At 45.3% G+C, this 19,728-nt stretch overlaps 1 protein-coding gene across 5 annotated transcripts in view; it reads left to right on the top strand.

Moving 5' to 3' along the window:
* Positions 1-13,240, top strand: part of FOXN3 (forkhead box N3) — a 398,278-nt gene extending 385,038 nt beyond the window's left edge. For all 5 annotated transcript variants that reach the window (XM_053224816.1, XM_027066388.2, XM_053224817.1 and 2 more), the window contains one exon: positions 6,391-13,240. In XM_053224816.1, the coding sequence (XP_053080791.1) occupies positions 6,391-6,940 (550 nt within the window). In that variant the 3' untranslated portion in view covers positions 6,941-13,240. The remainder of the gene's footprint in view (positions 1-6,390) is intronic.
* Positions 13,241-19,728: the final 6,488 nt, after the last annotated feature.

The raw sequence follows: 19,728 nt of genomic DNA, 5'->3' as shown, positions 1-19,728 counted from the left end.
ATAGTTGACTACATTTTCTCTGCTTATCATTTCTTCTCACGTCTCGGACCTTTCTTTTTGGAAAATTTTCCTTGTTTCCTGAAATACATTCTTAAGAAAGTCCTTACCGTGACAATCTGCTTTTAGTTAAAGCCTTGACAATTTTTTGTCTGAAAACATATTTATTTTGCCTTCATTCTTAGAAGATAGCGTTTGATGCTTCTTCCGTTCCTCTTTCACCTCGAGAATATGTTTCCACTTTGATCTACCTCCCTCATTTTATCCTAACCGATATTCTTCTTTAGGTGATGTGTTTTCTTTCTGCTACTTTTACATCTTCTCTTTTTTTTTTTTTTAAATGTCTACAGTTTGACTATGATGTGTCCAGATATGTATTTCTTTTTGTCGTCCATGGGATTTGTTGGTTAAATCTGAAGATTGGTTGGTACCTTTCATCAAAACAAGAGAATTCTCAGCCACTTTCTGTTCAGGTATTGGGTCTTCCCCATTGTCTCTTTCATTCTGGAACTCCAGGTGGATTTATGTTGGATCTTCTTTTGTATTACATCATGCCCAGTCTTCCATATTTCTATCTCTTCATCTCTGCTGCACTGTGTATAGTATCTTTAGATCCATCTTCCAGTTCACCGCTCTTTTTTACTAACTTTTTCTCTTTCAGCTTCATTGAGGTTTATTTCAGGGATTATATTTTTTCATCTCTCGCAACTCTGATGCTTTCCAAAATCCGTCTGCTTCGATTTCATAATCTATTCTTCCTAGATCTAGTATATTTCAATTCCCTCTTTTATTTCTGTACTCATTCTTGACATCATGTACCTACTTATTTCAATATTTGCCAGCTTTGCAGTTCATATTGTATAGTTGTTTTTTCTGTTGTCTCTGGCTTATAGTGGCTGTTTCTTTTGTGTTTGTTTATTTTTTTTATTATTATTAACCTCTGGTCCCTGAAGTCTTATCCATGGGAATTCATTGTGGCCTGAACTTAAAGTATGTTCTTCCAGAAAGGGTTTGTATTTTCTTCTAGTAGGCACCATTGGGCACTTTAAATTAAATTTAGCCTAAGGTCTTTGGGTCTACACAGTAGAATTCTGGCCTCATCCCCACAAGACTCAAGGCTTGTGGTTAAAAAAATCTCAGGGGAGGCTTTTCTTATTTCTCATGCCATCTGGAACTGAGAGTTAAGCCTGGCTTTTATCCCCATTGCCTGCCTCTGAGGGGCAGTTACTTTGGTCTAGGACCTCATTGAAGGTATCATCATTCAGAGGTCTTAGCTTTTTACATTTGACATTTTTACATTTATGCATTCCCAGTGGCCTGCTCACTGGTATGTTTGGTGATTTTAGGTTCTGAGCTTTCTCCTTGAATATTGGATTAACCTTAGTATGTGGGAATCCTGGTGGCTTAAATTCAGATTGCATTCTTCAAGAGAGGATTTGCTTTCAAACTTGTGCTGGGAGCCTAGGGATCAGTACACCTGAGGCCACTTTAATCCCCTTCGAAGAGCCACAGTTAACTGTGGAGCTGCCAGAATCAATCTTCTTTGGCTCTCTCTCCATCGCTATAAATTTGGGCTCTTGTCCCAGGGCTACAGTAGGCTTTTACTCCAGAGAAACCCTGGCTTTCTTGCTCACCTACTGCTCCTGTTTCTGATTTTGTCCTTATTTTTTAACCTTTTGTTTGTGTGTGACGTTCTTTTCGTACCAGTGTGTTTGCCTGGGTTTCTAAGATTCCCTTATTTTCCAGCAAAACCAGCCATGACTTAAAAACTATGTTGCTGTACTTCATCCAGAACCTTTTCTGGGGTAGTCAGAAGAGTGTCTTCTAGATGTCTTCTCTGCCACCCAGCTGGACGTGGAACTCCCTGGCCATCTCTTCTCATCCATGTCTTTCTACCTGTGGTCAGTTTTAGACCAAAGAACTGCACCAGCTCCAGCACTGCTGAAGAATGCCATTAATTGCATGCTTGGCCAAAGTCAAGAGTTCTCAAGTCAACCCCTTGGGCAGACAACTTCACCCTAAATGATAGTCTCTAGATTTAAAGCCATCAGCTCCAGAGAGAACCTTGTGCACAGGTGAAAGGTGGAGGTGTTACATAGGGTTCTACTGTAGCGGGACCAATAATTAACCGATAGAGAAGATACAAGATGGCCGTGTCCCATCAGAAGCTGTACTTTGACTTGTTAGTCGCAAGCGTTGTTCATTCTCCGCCTGAACTAATGTGATTTCTCACCTTTTATGTTTGATATTTCCTATTGATTTGACCAGAGAATGAATACCAGGTTTTTGAGATTAATAACACACGGTTTTGTCGAGGTCTAGTAAAATCAAATGGCTTTAATTTATGCTAACATGATCATTGAAAATGGTGTCACACTTAAATTCAGAGAAGTCTGAAAAATGGCGGGCATTTCAGATGTATCACGTGTACGTTCTAATGAATGAGTTTTGAAGAGGTGGTTAGAAATTTACCTTCCAACGTGTTCAGGATGACTGGTTCCTTCTTTTAAGTATGTGGTGTCCTATGATGACAGCCCCTGCAGGACGAGGCGTTTGACATCAAGTCGGTGCGGCTGGCTTGTGCCGCCATAAACAACATGGCCATCAAGTTATTAATCATTGAAGGAGCTTGTCGCTTCCTGCTGAGTTGGTGTGGAATTTATGGATTCTGCGCCCATGCTACAGTGTCAGGGAGAGAGATGCATTTATATTTTAATTCCTGCTCCCTGAAGTCACATCTGCATACCTGTTTTTATCCAGAAATATGGTCAGTGGGTGTATTGGTTTCCTATCAGTACACGTCCTTTCTCGAGAGAGACCTAAAGACATTTCAAATTCCTGCTTGAGCGGTCTTTTGAGAACTAGCCGAGGCACCTTGGACAAGTCATGGGACACTTCTTCAGTTTCTGTTTGTTTATCTGTGGAACGGCTGAGCCAGGCCAGTATCGTGGCACGTGGTCTATGGAATCACTGTTGGCATGCAGTGTGTGGTTCCAGGCAGTACCAGAGACCTTGCCCTATATAACACTCACTTCATGGGCTGCAGAAGTGATTTTCTCTTCTCTTCTCCATTTGATGGTAGTGTGTCCTTAGTACATCTTTCATATGTGCTTATCTCCTTTAAGAAAGAGAAGTTCTCAGGCCCAGAACCTTTCCGCTTGTCTGGAACTAGAATGTTCTATCAGTGCTGTCACTCTGGTATACATCTCCTACTCCCTACTCCAAACTCTTTATTTAAAAAAAATTTCTTACCCTGTGGAAAAGGAGAAAGAAAAGCACAATGAACACCATATGCCTTTCACCTAGATTCACTAAGAATTCGCTTTGACAACACTTATCTTATTTCATACTCATTTGCTCCCATGATTCTCTCCCCTTCTCTCTTTCGCCATATATGCTCAGAGGTACCCTGTTTTGCTTAACCGTGGTAGTGAAGTGAATGATAAGCCTCATGTTGTTAAAAAATCAGGATTCAGAACTAAACTGACTTTCGGAAAGCCAACCATAGCCCAGTTTACTCCTCCAAGTGTCGCCGGGTTCACTCTGAGACTGTTTTCTGCTAGTTCAGTGGACTAATTATTTTGGATTTTACAGCAGTTACCTGCAACAACAAAGGTCAAGAGAACCATTATCCAAGACTTTCAGTTTCATTTGTTTAATAGCTATTAATAGCTACGTGTGCAATTAGTTACGTTTATGGAGTTTCATATTTGGGAACACCTCAAAGTAATCTTTTCCTAGCCACTTTTATGCACCCAAGACAGAGCCAAGAAACAGGGAGTGTGCAGAAAATAGATACCGCAGAGGCCATTGCCCAAAGCTCAGGGGCTGCATTTACAGGCAAGCCCGTGAGGAATTTCTCTCTCGGGGCCTCTTTCCTCTTACTTTATGCTGTGTCCCCATCAGCCTCCTGACCCACGATAGAAAGAAAACAAGAGTGCTCAGGTAAGCATGTCCCGGCAACAGCAAGCGGGGGTGAACTGCCTGACAGCAACAGGGGAAACCAAGCCAGAATTCTCAGGCACCACTGAGAACCATCCTCTGTGCTGAGAACTTCTCATGTCATCACCTTGCCCTGTAAGGGAGACATGGAGCCCGCTGGAAGCCACTAATAAGCAGTGCCAGGATGTGAACAGAAGCCTGTCAGGAAAGCCAGGCTCTTTCTGGAAGGACTGGGTGGAGGGGGTCCTAGATCTGCGATCGCAGAATGCAGGACACAATCTGGGGCCCTTCTGGAGACTGCTAGGACTTCACTGTGCAAATGAATTGTCATTGTGCAGCAATGTCATTGTTGGGGTTGATCCTGATGATCTCAAGGCATGTAGCAACGACTGAATTTGGGTAATGGCCCTCAGGCGTTTTGCTGGTGCATAGTACAGTGGGATTTTCAACCACCAGCTTAAATTTAGCAGAGAACCTCAGGCCTCTGGAACACCAGAAGGAGGAGAGACTCCTTGGCTTCACTCCCTGCTACACAAAGGACTCTACTCCCCTTTTACTTTCTCTCTGGGCTGCAACCAGGGTCTCATTGAGCCTGAAGGCCCACAGGGATGCCAGGAAAGAAAGGGTAACAGCTCGAGACCGACTCTTATTGTTCTAACCCCGTAGCCTTTCTGCAGGTGCCATATGTACAGGGATTATCCAGTAAGATGTGTTGGTGGAGACCCACAGTCATCTTCCCACACTTCATTTCTCTCAGCCACACAATTCCTTCTGCTCCTACACTTGCTCAGTAATATCTTGTGTGCAGGCACTCTGCACCTGGCACATGCTAGCCGCTGGGGGACAGAACATGACTGGGCCCTGTCTTGTGGAGCTAACACTCTAATGGGAAGCACAGACATGGAACAAGGCATCGCTCAGCTCATAAAGACGGTGGGAAGTGCTCTCTGTGAAGGGAACACAAAAGGAGTGCCTACAGTTGTGGATGTGTTAGCAAAGAAAGAAAAGTGCCCTCGTGTTCCCCAGGTCTCCTAGAAGCTTATCATCAGATGGATACACTTACAGGACACGGGGCCAGCATGGTACAATAGAACATCTCTCCTCCCTGCCCAAACCTTCAGCCTTCATGTCCAAAGTCAAACACCATATCTTCCACAGACCTTTTCCTTGTCCTCTGTCTATCCCCTCCAGCTCGAAGTAACCCTTCTCTCCTGTGCGTATTCATCTCTGACCACCGCACTGCCTCTTCTGAACACCTGTGTGCTGGAAACTGGCAAAAATACAGCTACCGTCCACGCAGAATGGGTGCCCACCTTTGGGAATGTGTGGCCTAAGCAGGAATGAACATCACCGTCCTCACCCTTAGACCAGACACTGGTCCAGACAGATGGGGGCGTTCTCTCCCGTCCTCAGCCCCACAGTGAAGTGGGTGCAGTCACTCTTCCCCTTGCCAGCATGAAGCACGAGACAGTTCAGGTCATCATTCAGACACAAAGACACCCACCACACAATAATCAGGTGTGGTGAGTGCTGTCGGGTCCTGACGGGAGTGTGCAGAAGGGACCTAGTTATAGGGAAATCAGAAAAACAGCGAGAGTCCGTCAGATTGCATCAAGAGCCCATTTTGAGAATCAGACTTTGGTCCTAATCCAGCTCTGCTGCTTCTGAGTTGTGTGGCTTTCCAGACCCTTCTTCCAGCATCGGTAAAACAGGGATGCTCCTGTCCACGTCACAGAGTTCAGTGCAACCATCCCTGCGGACGGCGCGTGGCGCCTGGCAGGTGGTAAGCGTAGTTAGGTGGTAGCTTAGTGCCCTCTCTCTCACCGGTGATGTAACCACGACTTGCTTCTCTGTTCGACTCTGAGCATCTTTGTGACAGTGTCTGTATCTGATTCCGCCGCGGATGCCTCCCCAGGACCCTCCCTAAGGCCGTGCATTCATATTAGGTGTTCAGTGAATATTCACAGAATGAACGAGGCAGGGCAGGCGCGAGTGAATAGCTGTCACCACGTGGCAGGTTATCTCTTTCGGCTGAACACTGGGCTCAGTCCCCTGACAAAAGGCCCCTCCGGAAGAGCGCGGGCTCTGTCCCTGAAGTACCCAGCCAGCATCGCCTGGCGGTGCCTACTCCACGGTGTTAGCAGGTGTGCGAACCCAAGCACAGCTTGATTTTGATGGTTTAATAGGAGAGTGTTGTTTTGACGTCTGTGCGCACACGGAGTGAAAAAGCGGGCGATGGGATGAGCCGGGAGGCCGGGGGGGTGGGTCGGGGGGGGTGGGGCAGGACTCGGACCCGCTCTAGGAAGCAGGGCAGCCTGTGGCCCGCAGGCGGGCGGAGCACCAGAGGTTGGGCGGCGGGCGGGTTGGGTGCGCATGCGCGAGCATGCGCAGACGCTGCCACTAACCTGTGTCCTCTCTGTGACCACCCCCTCCCCGCCGCCCCGTCCGCAGGAACGGCCTCAGCGGCTGCCGGCTGCGGACTGAGAGCGAGCCGTCGTGCGGCTCCCCGGTGGTCAGCGGAGACCCCAAGGAGGACCACAACTACAGCAGCGCCAAGTCCTCCACCGCCAGGAGCACGTCGCCGGCCAGCGACTCGGTCTCCTCCTCTTCGGCCGACGACCACTACGAGTTCGCCACCAAGGGGAGCCAGGAGGGCAGCGAGGGCAGCGAGGGCAGCTTCCAGAGCCACGAGAGCCACAGCGAAACGGAGGAGGACGACCGGAAACACAGCCCGAAGGAGGCCAAGGACGCCCTGGGGGACAGCGGCTACGCGGCCCTGCACAAGAAGCGCCAGCACTTGGCCAAGGCCAGGAAGGTCCCCAGCGACACGCTGCCCCTCAAAAAGAGACGCACGGAGAAGCCCCCCGAGAGCGACGACGAGGAGATGAAAGAGGCGGCAGGCTCGCTCCTGCACTTGGCAGGGATTCGGTCCTGTTTGAATAACATCACCAATCGGACGGCAAAGGGGCAGAAAGAGCAAAAGGAAACCACGAAAAATTAAAAACAAGTCACCGATTTGTTTTGAACTTTCGGCCATTTGGTTTTAGCATGTCAGGAGATTTCTAATGATTTGTGGCAATATCAGCAATTTATTACTTTTTTCTTATCTTTTTTTTTTTTTTTTGGTTTGGTTTTATTTTATTTCCTTTTTTTTTTTTTTTTTTTTTTTTTAATTTGCCCCTCCTTTGTTTTGGACCCTTAAGAATTTTATTTTTAAAGGAGATTGAAGCCATAGAACTCATATTGACACTCAGCTGTTTTACAAAAGCTTTTCATTATCTGAAGACAAAAACAAAAAAAACAAAAAACAAAAAACAAAAAAACAACAACGAAAAAGCCAAAATTACCATTGCTTCCTCCAGCTTTGTCAGAAACACGTGGCTGAATCCGCAGGGATGCCAACGATCATGCCACGGGAACACACATTCGGCACCTAGAAGGCACGTGTGCAAAGTAACCATCGATCAGGCCCAACCCTTAGGTTTAAAAGGTCAGGATGTCCACCCAGCTGGGTTCGCTGAGTGAATGCATATAAGGCAACTGGGGAGAAGGAAGAGTCCTGGTCCCCTGGAAGCAGGTCCAGGCTTGTAGCGCTGGGCATCAAATTGTGCCAGGAAGAGCCTTGGCGTGGCCATGAAGTGTGCAGGGATGGGTGGACGGAGTGGGGGACGGTCTCCAGTCCTTTGTGCTTCTTCGCTGTGGAGCCTAGTAGCATGTTAGGAGGTGGACACTGAACCACTCGTTTATACCAGGTGTCAGTGACTAATGAGAGAGTGGGTCAATTTTTAGTGATGTTGCTAATCTTTGAATTTTGTTCTGTATTAAGAGAATGTTCCACAAGCCATAAGCCTGAGGTTGGCCCTGCACACACACCTATACACGCATGTGCACACACACGTGCACGCGCGCACGCACACACACACACACAAATATGAGAGAGAGAACTTGATGCAGAAAATGAGCTCTTCTTAACTGCCCAAGTGAAAATCAAGTCCAGGAAATTACAATAGCTGTCAAGGAAGAAAATAATGGTACAGATCTTTTTCTGTCTGTCAAAACTATTTGATCCGAGTGGGGAAAAAAAAAAAAAAAGCTACACAAGCTGCCATTAGTATTGCGGTGTGTTTTTAAAAGATCAAAGGCACATTGACGGACAAACAAAAGTAAAACACGGCAAAACAAAAGCAAAAAAAACTCCTGTACTGCCCTCAGAGTGGAGTTTGCAATTAATGCCAGTCAGGATTCATCTTTGCAAAATCAATGATTTCCACGTTCAGCCAGTGTAGCCCGCAGAAATTTCTGATCCACAATGCATGGATTCCTTTGAAAAAAGAAAAACAAAAAAACAAACAAAAAAAAAATCACAAAACACAAACTTTTTTTTATTCAAAAATAACAAAGTTCTTGTAAGGTAAATAATGTATTTAGCATGAAGCATGAATTATTTTCATATAAATATAGAAAATAGAGAAAAGGCTATGCCTCTAATTTTTAAGCCCTTAGGCTTAGAGTTTCTTTCGGTTTTCTTTGTTTTTTTCTTTCTTTCATTTTTTTTCTGTTGTTTTTGTTTTGTTTTTTTTCTCCCCAATTATTTTGTTTTGGTTTTTTGAAGCAGGTGTTTAAGGTTTAACCTTCTTCAGGGACAAATTCTGACTGTTGGGGAATCTTACTCTGCAATAGAAAATATCTTCGTGTTCTGGTAGGGCCTGGATGGTGGAGCTCTGTACTGCCTTGTCTGCACTTCAGCCCCCGACCCCCTGATTCTCTGTTGAAAAGTGTGTCCTTTCTCTTTGTCTGTACATGTTTACCATGACGCAATAATTTGAGGGCAAACTTAGTAGTGAGTGTGTATGATAGAATCGAGAATTTCTAGGACGCCGACTTGAGAAAACCATTACCAGGATTTGGTTCTAGAAAGAAGGTAGTGAATAATTATGCAAATTCGCCAGAAGAAGGGGAAGCACGCTAATGGGCCTTATTGGATGAGGGTGTGAGTTAGGGTACGCGTGAAGGAGAAAGTGACATGGGTGTTGGAAGGACCAGCCCCAGACAGTTTTCCTGTGATGCCATCTCACAGTGGGAAGGAGGGGCCGGCCACCTGTACCGTGCACACCAACCAGCCTGGAATGAAGCCCGCCTAGATTGTGAGGGCTGAATTTAGACAACCGGATGATGTCACGCAGACCAGAAACTCCTGTTATCTTTGCCTAAAAGAAATTACCTTGGGAGATGCAACGAGAAATCTCTGAAATCTTCCACCCACGTGGAGGGGAATTTCAAAACATAAACAGGAACACCCACTATCGTGGCTCAGGACGTGGTGGTGAGGGGGAGGGAGGGGGGGCCCGGGGAGACGGTGATCTTTAAAAATGGGACCGTCGTGGGCCACTGCAGAGCCCATCGGCCAGCAGCAGGCACGGTCAGGAGCTCCATCAGCCAGGACAGAGGGAAGCATCTGGCGCGTACCCCGCGACTTGCTTCCTCTGGGTTGCCGAAAAGAGAACCTGGGGAAAGAAAAGTCTACTACATCCCTGTGACAGGTCGAGTTCAGTACCTGAACCGGAATACTTCCAGCATATTTGTTCCGGGTGTAGATGGGGGAGAGGATGTGTTATTCCCTCCATCTCCCCAAATATCTGATGCCCCAAAAGCCGTGTTAGCCGTGGAGCCTGAGCGACACTTGGATTCGTGTTGTCACCTGACCGAACCCAGGAGACACCCACCCACCCCCCGACCCTTACCCTCACCCCACCCCCTCAGGATAAGATTTAGACTTCCCTCCTGAAAGGCAGAGGCAGACATCCAAGACTGTTTCTGGCGGGGACTTCTTCCAGTTAACCCCCCCCCCCCCCCGTGGGCTGTCTCCCCTCACTTCATTTTTCTAAAGGAGCAAAGGCCTCTTTTAGAAAATAAGAAAATGCAATGTGTGTGATTTACTTTTCTGATCTCTTTGAGAAATAGATAACTATCTTATAAAAGTGTGTTCTTAACTCCAGAACCACTCTCTTTGCATAAATACCTCATCGGGCAGCTTTCTAAGTGTTATTTTCCTGAGTCTCCCTCGGCACCTCTGTAGGGGCTGCTGGGTGGCTTGCAGGGGAAACTTTAGTGAGGGTACTTTTTTCTATTTTTCTTCTGTTTTTGGAGGCATACACATTATGCATAACCAAAACAATGGCTCAATTGTGTTTAACTTTGTATTTTGACTGTTGAGGGGAAAAAAAAAAGTATCGACGTGTATGTGGCCGTCTGTAGTGAAGTCATTGCAGAATGAGGTTGTCCACGTCCCTCGCCACGCCAGGGGGCAGGAGGCACCCTCTCTCACTCCCTCCTCCAAGAGCAGTAGAGAATTTAAGCACAAGCCTATTTGTGAAAGAATATTTTGCTCCAGTGTAACTCACTTTAGTCTTGGAATTACTTCCCAAACGTCAGGTGTTCCTTTAGCTTCCAAAACTAGCATATGTATTCATTAGTCTGACAGATCGCCTGGGCACCGTTCAAGGGGTGTGGTGTTTTTGCTTTCATTTCTCCTGCTGGGAGAAGTGGCATTTCGTGTGTCATTCCAGTATCTCACGTACTCACATGGGGCAGGGGGGAGGGGGAGACGGGGAACTATAGCAATATTTAAAGACGCTTTCGAAAACAACCATGAATACATCAGCACCACGACATCTACAATTACTTGCTGTTGGCCCTCGGACACATTTAAGAGAAAGAGACTGTAGCTCTTTTTCCTTAAATGATATACACATAGACAGTTATTTTTATGCTACTATAATTGTCTTTTACCTTTATCTAGTACTACGTGGAAAGGGTTTGCATCATAGATTTTTCCCAGCCTTATTATATACCATAAGCTCCTACTTCCCTTCCCTCTCTAACCAATATACGTTTCAAGAGTTCTTTGGTGAAGCTGTCTATTCGAAACTAAAATGAACCAAACCCACATTTAGGTGGTGGTTTGAGATGGCCAAGACGACTGTGGCAGGTTTCAGTCTTGGGGCTGAGTTTTGAAGAAGGGATGTGTCGGAGGCTTTTCCCAAGAGCTGATTTTTCTCATAGAGGCGCTCGACGAGTCTGGTCCTTGCTGGGTGCGGCAGTAACTACCACAGGGCAATTCTAGAAGCCGCCTTTGCACTGAGTGGCGTTCCCGCCCCGGGGACAACTTCAGGCTGTGGGCTCTGTAGAGTGAAAACCGTCCAGATGGCTTCTGTGCCCAGCCCAGTCCTCGGACGCGCTGGGCACAGCATCGAGTGCTACCAACTCACGTTTCAATTACCCCACGCTCCGCGTGTGGGCTCTTGGCCTCTCCTTGAAGGGCTTTTGGAGAAGGAATCAGAGTTCTGTACAAGTGACCTACATGGGAGGGTTTTCCACAGGGGATCGGATCAAATTCAATGTGACTTCTCTTTTCCCTTTAAACTTGATTCGGGTTTGGGACTCGTTTCTTTCTGGTGGATCACAGCTGCCCAGATGTTGCCATTTATTTTTATGTTTCTGTAGAGAAGTATTTTTTCTTTCATCTTCAGGATTTTTGCCACCAAAAGAACACATTTGAACTCTGTGTCCCCTCTTGATTGTGACTTACCAGTGTTGACAGTTAAATCCTTAGTGTCCTAGGTCCCAGCCCTCCAATACTATATCAAACACTGTTATGCACATAATGCAGCACTGTGATCTAATTTAAATAATACTTTTTTATTATTTATACTACTATATATAATATACATCAACACTTTTGCTATATAACCTAAGTGATAACCCTCTTTTAGTTACCTTCCAAACTCGGGACTTTGGTTTATATTGCAGTTAACACAGTTACAAAGTTGTAATGGTGTCTTTTTTCTTTGTAACGGAATGTGTAAATCAAAGTATATACATTGTGTGGTGTTCCTGTTTCTGGAGTTTCATGAGGATTTACACATGGCATTCAGTGTTCTGTATAGACCCGCCTACCTTTGTGAATTCATCTGTTAACCCCTCTTCCTCTGAGAGAGCACCAGAGGTGGTTAAGTCCTTGTTTTTTCTCTCTCTTCTACTGGTTATTCTTGAATTAAGCACAGACTCGTCAGCTCGGTTGCTTTATCATGAATAATGCGTGTGACCTTGAAATTCTTCCACAGTTCAGCAAACAAGTGCTAGCTTCACTGACCAAAAATTAAGGAAGGAAAATACGATTTTCAAAACGATTCATCTTTTAGTGGCCGAAAACCGATGTGTCTATGGTGCTGCATTTTGCTGTCTGTCGTACTTTTGAAATCAGACCTAGGTGAAAGATCACTTCTGACTTACTGTGATACGCTCACAAGTACCCTTCCTGTTCGTTTTGTTAGCGTTGAAATCAAGACTATTTATTTGGGATATATTCAGCAGTGTTTTTCCACTGTATTTCATTTGCAAAAGTTGAGAACAGCCTTCCCTACCTTTTGCAAATAACTGATACTCCATATTGGATTCGCACAGACTTCGATATGGTGAGCCTATCAAACCTACAAATTGTATTTCATCCCTTCATTACTGTGGCCTGAGTTCCCCAAACTTCCCCCCCCCCACTTCTTTTTTTTTTTTTTTAGATGAAACTTAGCACAATTTCAGTTATTTAAACATAAAGCATTTCTTGAGTATGTATGTTGAGGCCGTCGAAGCTCATAGCTGATTCAGTAACCAGTTTCATGCTCGTTATTCATACTACTTACACCTGCCATGGTGAAAATGTGGGTGGGGGGGGAGTCTCCGGGTGTGTCTGGGAAGCATTATACACTTGTACATTTTTTTTTTATACTCTGATTCTGTAACATTTCTGAATTTCATTTTTGTTTTACAGAAGAAAAAAAAATAATAACAGTGATAAAGCAATCAGAAGACCAAGCACCTATCGATGCTTAGGGTCATCTGACCTTCGCCGGCCAATAGACCTACATGGCCAAATTCTAATTTACTAGAGTAATAATTTTTCAAAAGCCAATTTTTTTTCCTGTATTTTCTGTATGAAACTGCCAATATCATGAATAGAAAGGGAGAACCATAAAGGAAAAAGGAAGTGATGTTCAGTTGCGTTTGTGTTACCTAAAGGAGCAGTGTGGAGGCTTGCACAATCAGCCGAAACTTAGGGACCTGATGGTGTCGCTTTGGAGGCATCCATACTTGCATTTCGCATTCTTCATATGTAATCATATTGCCAAAGACAAACTATTTCATCATTTATTGTAAATAACACTTTTCCCCAGACCTACCATAAAGTTTCTGTGATGTATTGTCTTCCAGTTGCAATAAAAATTACTGAGTTGCATCAATTGAAGAACGATGCCACGTATTATTGGGTGCACTGCGTCTCCATATGCAAATGCTGAGCAGTAAAATCATTTATATTTCTTACCTGCACTAGGGTGTGTGTTCTGTTTTTTACAGTTCGGTTCTAGGGTCTGAGCCACACTTACGGTACCTACCCATCTTCCTGCCTGCTTCCCTTGTAAAAAAAAAAAAAAAGAAAATCCACGTACCTTTTGGGGCGCCTGGGTGGCTCAGTCAGTCAAGCGTCCGACTCTTGATCTCTGCTCGGGTCATGATCTCATAGTTTGTGGGTTCCGGCCCCACGTCGAGCTCTGCACTGGTGTTGCGGAGCCCGCTTGGGATTCTGTCTCTCCCTCTCTCTCTGCCCCTCCCCTGCTTGTGCTCTCTCTCAAAATAAAGTTTTTTTCTAAAAAAGTGACACACCTTTAGCAAATAACACAAACTCCCAGCCAGAGCCAGAGAACCCGTGCATCTCAGAATCCCAGTTCTTGCTCTGAAGAGTTGTTGGACAGCCAGTCTCCCGTCACAGAACTTCAGGCTTGTGGTTAAAAACGATTCTGCCCTTCATTTGGAAGCTGTCAAGCAATAAACGAAAATTCTCCTCTGGGGCTGGAGCCTTGCCGGCCTATCCCAGGCCCTGAAGACTTCTTGCGATAAAATTTCTAACCCCTAGACTTTCTTCCTCTAGGATTTAATCTGTCACCACCCAGGCGGATTGAGTATCCGAATATTTGAGGGGACTGTGTCCAGACAATAACACCTCCAACATTCTGATCTGGTTCTCCAGGGGATATTGACCATCCCACGGAAGAGAGGAGGGAAATCTGGTAGCCGTTCCCTGCAGTGAAGACCCCAACACAAGACCTCTGGGCTACAAAACGGCTTAAGTGAGAAGGGAGACTACTGGCAAAGAATTGAAATGATGCCACAGCAGTGGAAAAAAATTGCACGTTTTTTTGTTAACGATCCATAGGCTACCCTCGCGAGGCAGTTCTTTTTTAATGCAAGACGTGTTCCTGTAGCTCCAATTCTATCCCAGTGACCGCTGGGCGACGGTGACAGGTAGAGTCAGCTTGAAGGGACTTGAAAGCTAATGGCAGAGGAGCCCTGAGTTGCTGTGGAAGGCGGATGCTCAGGTGCTTAAGTGGCCCCCCAAGGGGGTTGGGGCCAGTGTCTCTGGAGCCGAGCTTCCTGCAGGGTAAGCAGTGGCAATCTTAACTGCAGTTAAGTTCAGGGTAGTGCCAGGTGACTAATTGGAAAGGACAGCAGTCGGATGCGGAAGCTGCTTCTGTGTGTGTTCACTTCCTTGCCGTGTACTCGTGTGCCTCCCCGTCTGGCTTCTCTTCCCTCGAGATGGCACCCCGGCCGCCCCCTCCAAGCTCTCCAATTCACACTCCAGTTCCTCCCCTGAAAAGAGGCAAACAAAGGATGGCCAGTGTCTTTATGTTCTTAAAAACAGCTTGGTATAAATGCAGAGAAAGAAGACAATCAAAGGTATCAATAAAGCTCACACTTGTGAGTGACTTTCTTTCGTTCCTGCCATGGTTTTAATTGCAGCATTTTCCATGCTGTGCTGTGCATTTGGTTGGGGAGCTATGTGTCTAAGGCTTCTTTGAGACAAACTACAAAAGTCTGGACTCTGCCTTGAAGATGTAATTATTTACTGGAGGGATGCCTTATTTGAATAGCTACATAATACACAAGCTTTTCTGTAATTTTTAGGTAATCTAGATGTGGGCTGTCCCTGCATTTTATAATTTTTTTTTAACGTTTATTCATTTTTGAGAGACAGAGAGTGCGAGTGGGGGAGGGGCAGAGAGAGAGGGAGACACAACCGGAAGCAGGCCCCAGGCCTCCGAGCTGTCTGCACAGAGCCCAGCGTGGGGCTCAAACCCACAAACCACAAGATCATGACCTGAGCCAAAGTGGGATACTCAACCGACTGAGCCACCCAGGCACCCCTGTCCCTGCATTTTAAAAATTCCTCCTGGACAACTGAAAATGGGGTGTTTCCTGAAAAGATCAGACAACTGTGTCTGCAAAGTTATATGAATCCTCAGAGTAGTGAAATTTCTCCCCGGGTGCCGCATGGAGCCTGAAGACCCACCCATGTGGTTGATGCTATGCAAGTGGCCCCGTTGAGGGTGAGAAGCAGCCCCGACCAGCTTCTCCTCTTGACTGCTCTGCCTGATGGCAAGTGTCTGAACCAAGAAATCACCACCCTTCTAGAAAGTTCTCAAGAAATGGGGGTAATTTCACAGGGAGTCTGGGAGCGACTAGGAGGCTTTTGTTTCTGAGTTGAAACCTCATGTCTGCTTCTCAGACCCCTGTGAATTAAGAAGGTCCTACGTTATGCACAAACCTAAGTATGTTTTGACCATTTTTCCATTGATTGGGATGCAAAACTGGGGGTTTGGGAACTGGCTAAAGACAATTTTTTACTACTTTTTTAAGTTTTATTTTGGAGACAGAGAGAGAGAGAGAGAGAGAGAGAGAGAGAGAGAATCTCAAGCAGGCTCCATGCCCGGCGAGGAATCCAGTATGAGGCTCCCTCCCACAACCCCGGGGATCATGACCTGAGCCCAAACCAAGAGTCAGACGCTCGGCCGACTGAGCCACCCAGGCGCCCCTTAAAAGACTCAAATAGAAGTGAATACACCAGTTTATTAAATGTCCACCTCTTCCCTTTGTGTTGTGTGAATAAACCTTCCCAGGACAGTGCATTTCACGAATGCTCCTAGCAATACTATCTTGATTTGAAATCATCCTTGGGCATTTTTGCATAAAGTATCCTAATGACTTGAGAACTGTTTTATGCTGCTTCACGCTGAAGTACTTAGGGAGCCTATGGCTACATTTCCTTCAAAATGCAGCAATTTATTTGAGAAAGATCAAGGAATTCTATTTTTTCTCATCTTGCTATTCATTTCAAAGCTGATTTCTAAAAATACATAATATGGAAGTGGAGTATGATGGGGGAAAGCCTGAAAGCAAGACAGTGGCTGATTTCTTAACCCCTCTGGGATACACTTCTTTCTTGAAACAGGTCCATTCTGTTCACATCGTAAAACTGGAAGGGACATTGGACACCACTGAGTCCAAACTCCCTGTGTTATAGACTTGGCAGCTAAGGCACAGAAAAGTTAAGGGATTGGCTAGTGGCGAAGCCGGACTTCAAAAGGGGAAATTTTCCTTCTTATCTTTTGTCATATCCATCTGCCGGGTAGGTAATTATAATCATCACATCTATGGAATTCTGTAGGTGACAATTCTCCACAGGTGCACACGTAACACTGTGTCCTATGCATTTTCCCTACAGCTACAGTGAAAATGACTTTTTAAGTGCCATATAACATTCCATTGAGCGAATGCCTGCCATCTTCAACTGTTACCTTTCCATTGTTTCAATTGCTTGGAGTTCCTTTCTGTGATAAGTAGTACCACAATGAATATCTTCGGGCAAGTGGCCATTTGCATATTTTCAACTTGTCTTTTGTTAGTTCGCCTACTGGACTATCGGAACAGAGGTATCATCAGTGCTACAAGACTCGATGTGCCTTTCCAAAAGGCATCAGTGCAAATAGCAGTGAGTGAAGGGGTGCCTGGGTGGCTCAGTCGGTTGAGCATCTGACTTCGGCTCAGGCCATGATCTTACAGTTTGGGGGTTCGAGCCCCGCATCAGGCTCCGTGCTAACAGCTCGCTCGGAGCCTGCAGCATGCTTCAGATTCTGTGTCTCCTTCTCTGTCTCTCTCTGCCCCTCCCCGGCTCATGCTCTGTCTCTCAAAAATGAATAAATGTTAAAAAAAAATACCAGTGAATGAAAACCAAGTTCACTGCATCCTTACCTACCATATTGGAATTTATTTTTCTCCTTAATTTTTGCTAGCAGACAAAATACACATTATTACTGTTTGAGTTTTCATTTAGTTACTAGCAAAGTTACATTATTTTTCATAATTTACTGGCCATTTATTTTATTTTATTTACTTATTTTGGGGGGATCATCTGTAACTAACTCTCTGAGAGTTCAAAAGAAAAGGAAATCAGATTCATGGACTCTTTCTACACGGCCATTAAATGGTGTCAAGATGGCCAGACCAACCCCATGAACTCAGGTGATCCTCTCCTCTTCAGACATTCTAACTGTCCTTATACGAAAACAAAATCTCACTCCCTAAAACTTTTACCCGAAGGTCCTTGCACTGGCATGGAAGTCCACAAAAATGCAAACCTAAATCTTCTTGCACATGGCGGCCGTTTATACATGTGGAAACAATAATTTCCTCCCTAAGTCTTTTCCAGAATAAACATTTCAAGTTCTGTCTACTCTTTCTCTCCTCTGGACACGTTCCAGCTTGTGATCAAAACTGAGAGCGGAAAACAGAATTCCAGGTAAGTTTGAAGAGGAGGAACTATCTACTCCTTCCATTCTAGATCTTCTGCTTCAATTAAGAAAACCAAAGACTGAATTAATTTTTTTTTTCTCAGAAGACTCCTCACACCACTGATTCAGACTGAACTTGCTATTAACTAAAACAAGTCCCTGTTGGTGTATTTCTCTGGATATTCATTTGGGATCAAAGTGCAGGACTTTGTATTTCTCTCTCTTAAATGCCACCTCCTTAGATTTGGTCCACTGTCCAAGGTAGTTGAGATGAACATAGGGTGGGTGCGTGAGGGTCCTGACTCTGTCATCCAAAACACTTGCTTTCTCTCCAGCTATTGTTGTATCACAGATTTGAGAATATCTTTTGTATATTGATGAGGACAGAGCTGGAGCTCTGTGGCATGGTTCTGGGGACCCGCCTGGTAGGTCAATTTCATTGTGATCAGCATACTTTGAGGGCATCTGCGCTTGGCTTTATGAAAATGCAGCCTACATTTCTGCATCCGATCAAAACGTTGTCAAGCACATCCTCGATCTCCAGATATAAATCCATAGTCCTCCTTTATAAAAGAGGAAATCAAGTCATACTCTATGCTGATACGAATTATGCAAATCCGAAATAAGGCAATGGGAAAGAATAAGGTTGCACTTAATGTACACAACTTGAAGTGATGTAAATCCTACTTTATTCCCATGGGGGAATTAGTCTTGATTTATGCATGTATTAAATTATATGAGGTCTTACACAACATATCCCTCATATAAAGAACAACCACGCTTTATTCATCCATTCCTTCTTTCATTCGTTCATTCCGTTATTGAATCATAGGGAGCCCACATTGGCTTCCTTGCCAAGAGCTTACCAGCCATTCTTGTAATAATCCATCCAAGGAGATTACCCAGGGGCAGCATTGAGACTATAGATCTCCTGTTTGCAGACAGTCTTCTCCTGTTTACAATCAGGAAATTCCAGCATAATACTTAGTGGTATTTCTTCACTCTACGTGCAAGCCTATTTAGGGCACTGCCATATCTAGCGTGTAGTTAGCCTCTAAATATAGTCAAATGCAAAATAAACGGGCTTCCTTTAAACACACACACACACACACACACACCTCACAAGTTGAGTTTGGTTTCTTCTGGCACCTAGTTATTTTTAAATACATATGACACCTTACCCAGCATGGCATATATATTTAAGCCTATCCAAAAAAACAGGAAAGGACAATGAAGAATTTAAGAAGAAATCAATTGAGAAAGTTTTAAAATAGATTGCCTCCTTCTCACTCACAGGCATCCCACACTTGTTTTTCAGCAACTCCTATGTGGCAATCCAGATAAGTGCTGGCTGGGGATGCGGGTGAAAACTCGGATTCCTACCTTCAGGTAAGCTCACCTCCAAAACTCTAGCTGTGGCAACTGGCATATGGGCAGCTGGCATATTGTTCCCCAAGCTTCTCAGTAGTGGGTGGTCTTTTTTTAGACATAAAAATACTGGTAGCAAAGAACAGTACGTTGTCTCCCCCTCCCTCCCATCTCTCCATTCCTCACCTCTGTCAGCTGGTGCGAAAGCAGGACACAGCGTCCGCCGTTAGCCCTGCTACACCAGGCTGAGCTCAGCTGGGGGAGGTCAAGGAATGTTCCACCCAGCCATCTGACACTTCACTCTAAAATCTTCCCATGCACCCTAAGCTCTGGCTGAGGCCCCGATTCTTCAGCATGGCACATGAGCCCTTCACACCAGCCCCCAGCCTGATCCCCTTCCCCTGCTGTGCCCACTCCGAGCTCCAGCTGCTAGGTAAGCCACAGTTGCTAGGATGTCCCCTAGTGCCCCTCCCTGTCCCTTGGTATGGACTGTCCCTTCTGCCTTTCCAGAATGTTCTCTCACCCCGTGAAGCTCAGTCCCCACATATTCTGTGTTCAGCTGTAGATTAAATTCCTGTCTTCCGGCACTTTCCAGCTTCCTTGTAGCTGTTGATTTCTCAGTCTGTCTATGACCACGTTCTCCTGAAGAACAGACGTTTTGCCCTGTGCATTTCCTTATCCCCAGGGCCTGCCTCAGGGGTCACTCAGTTAGCTTCTCCTGAATGCACAGAGGGAGGAGCCCAAG

Source organism: Acinonyx jubatus, chromosome B3 (assembly GCF_027475565.1).
Source record: "Acinonyx jubatus isolate Ajub_Pintada_27869175 chromosome B3, VMU_Ajub_asm_v1.0, whole genome shotgun sequence".
In the NCBI taxonomy this organism is placed as follows: domain Eukaryota; kingdom Metazoa; phylum Chordata; class Mammalia; order Carnivora; family Felidae; genus Acinonyx; species Acinonyx jubatus.
Note: the sequence above shows the minus strand (reverse complement) of the source record. Positions and strands in the feature narration are given on the sequence as shown.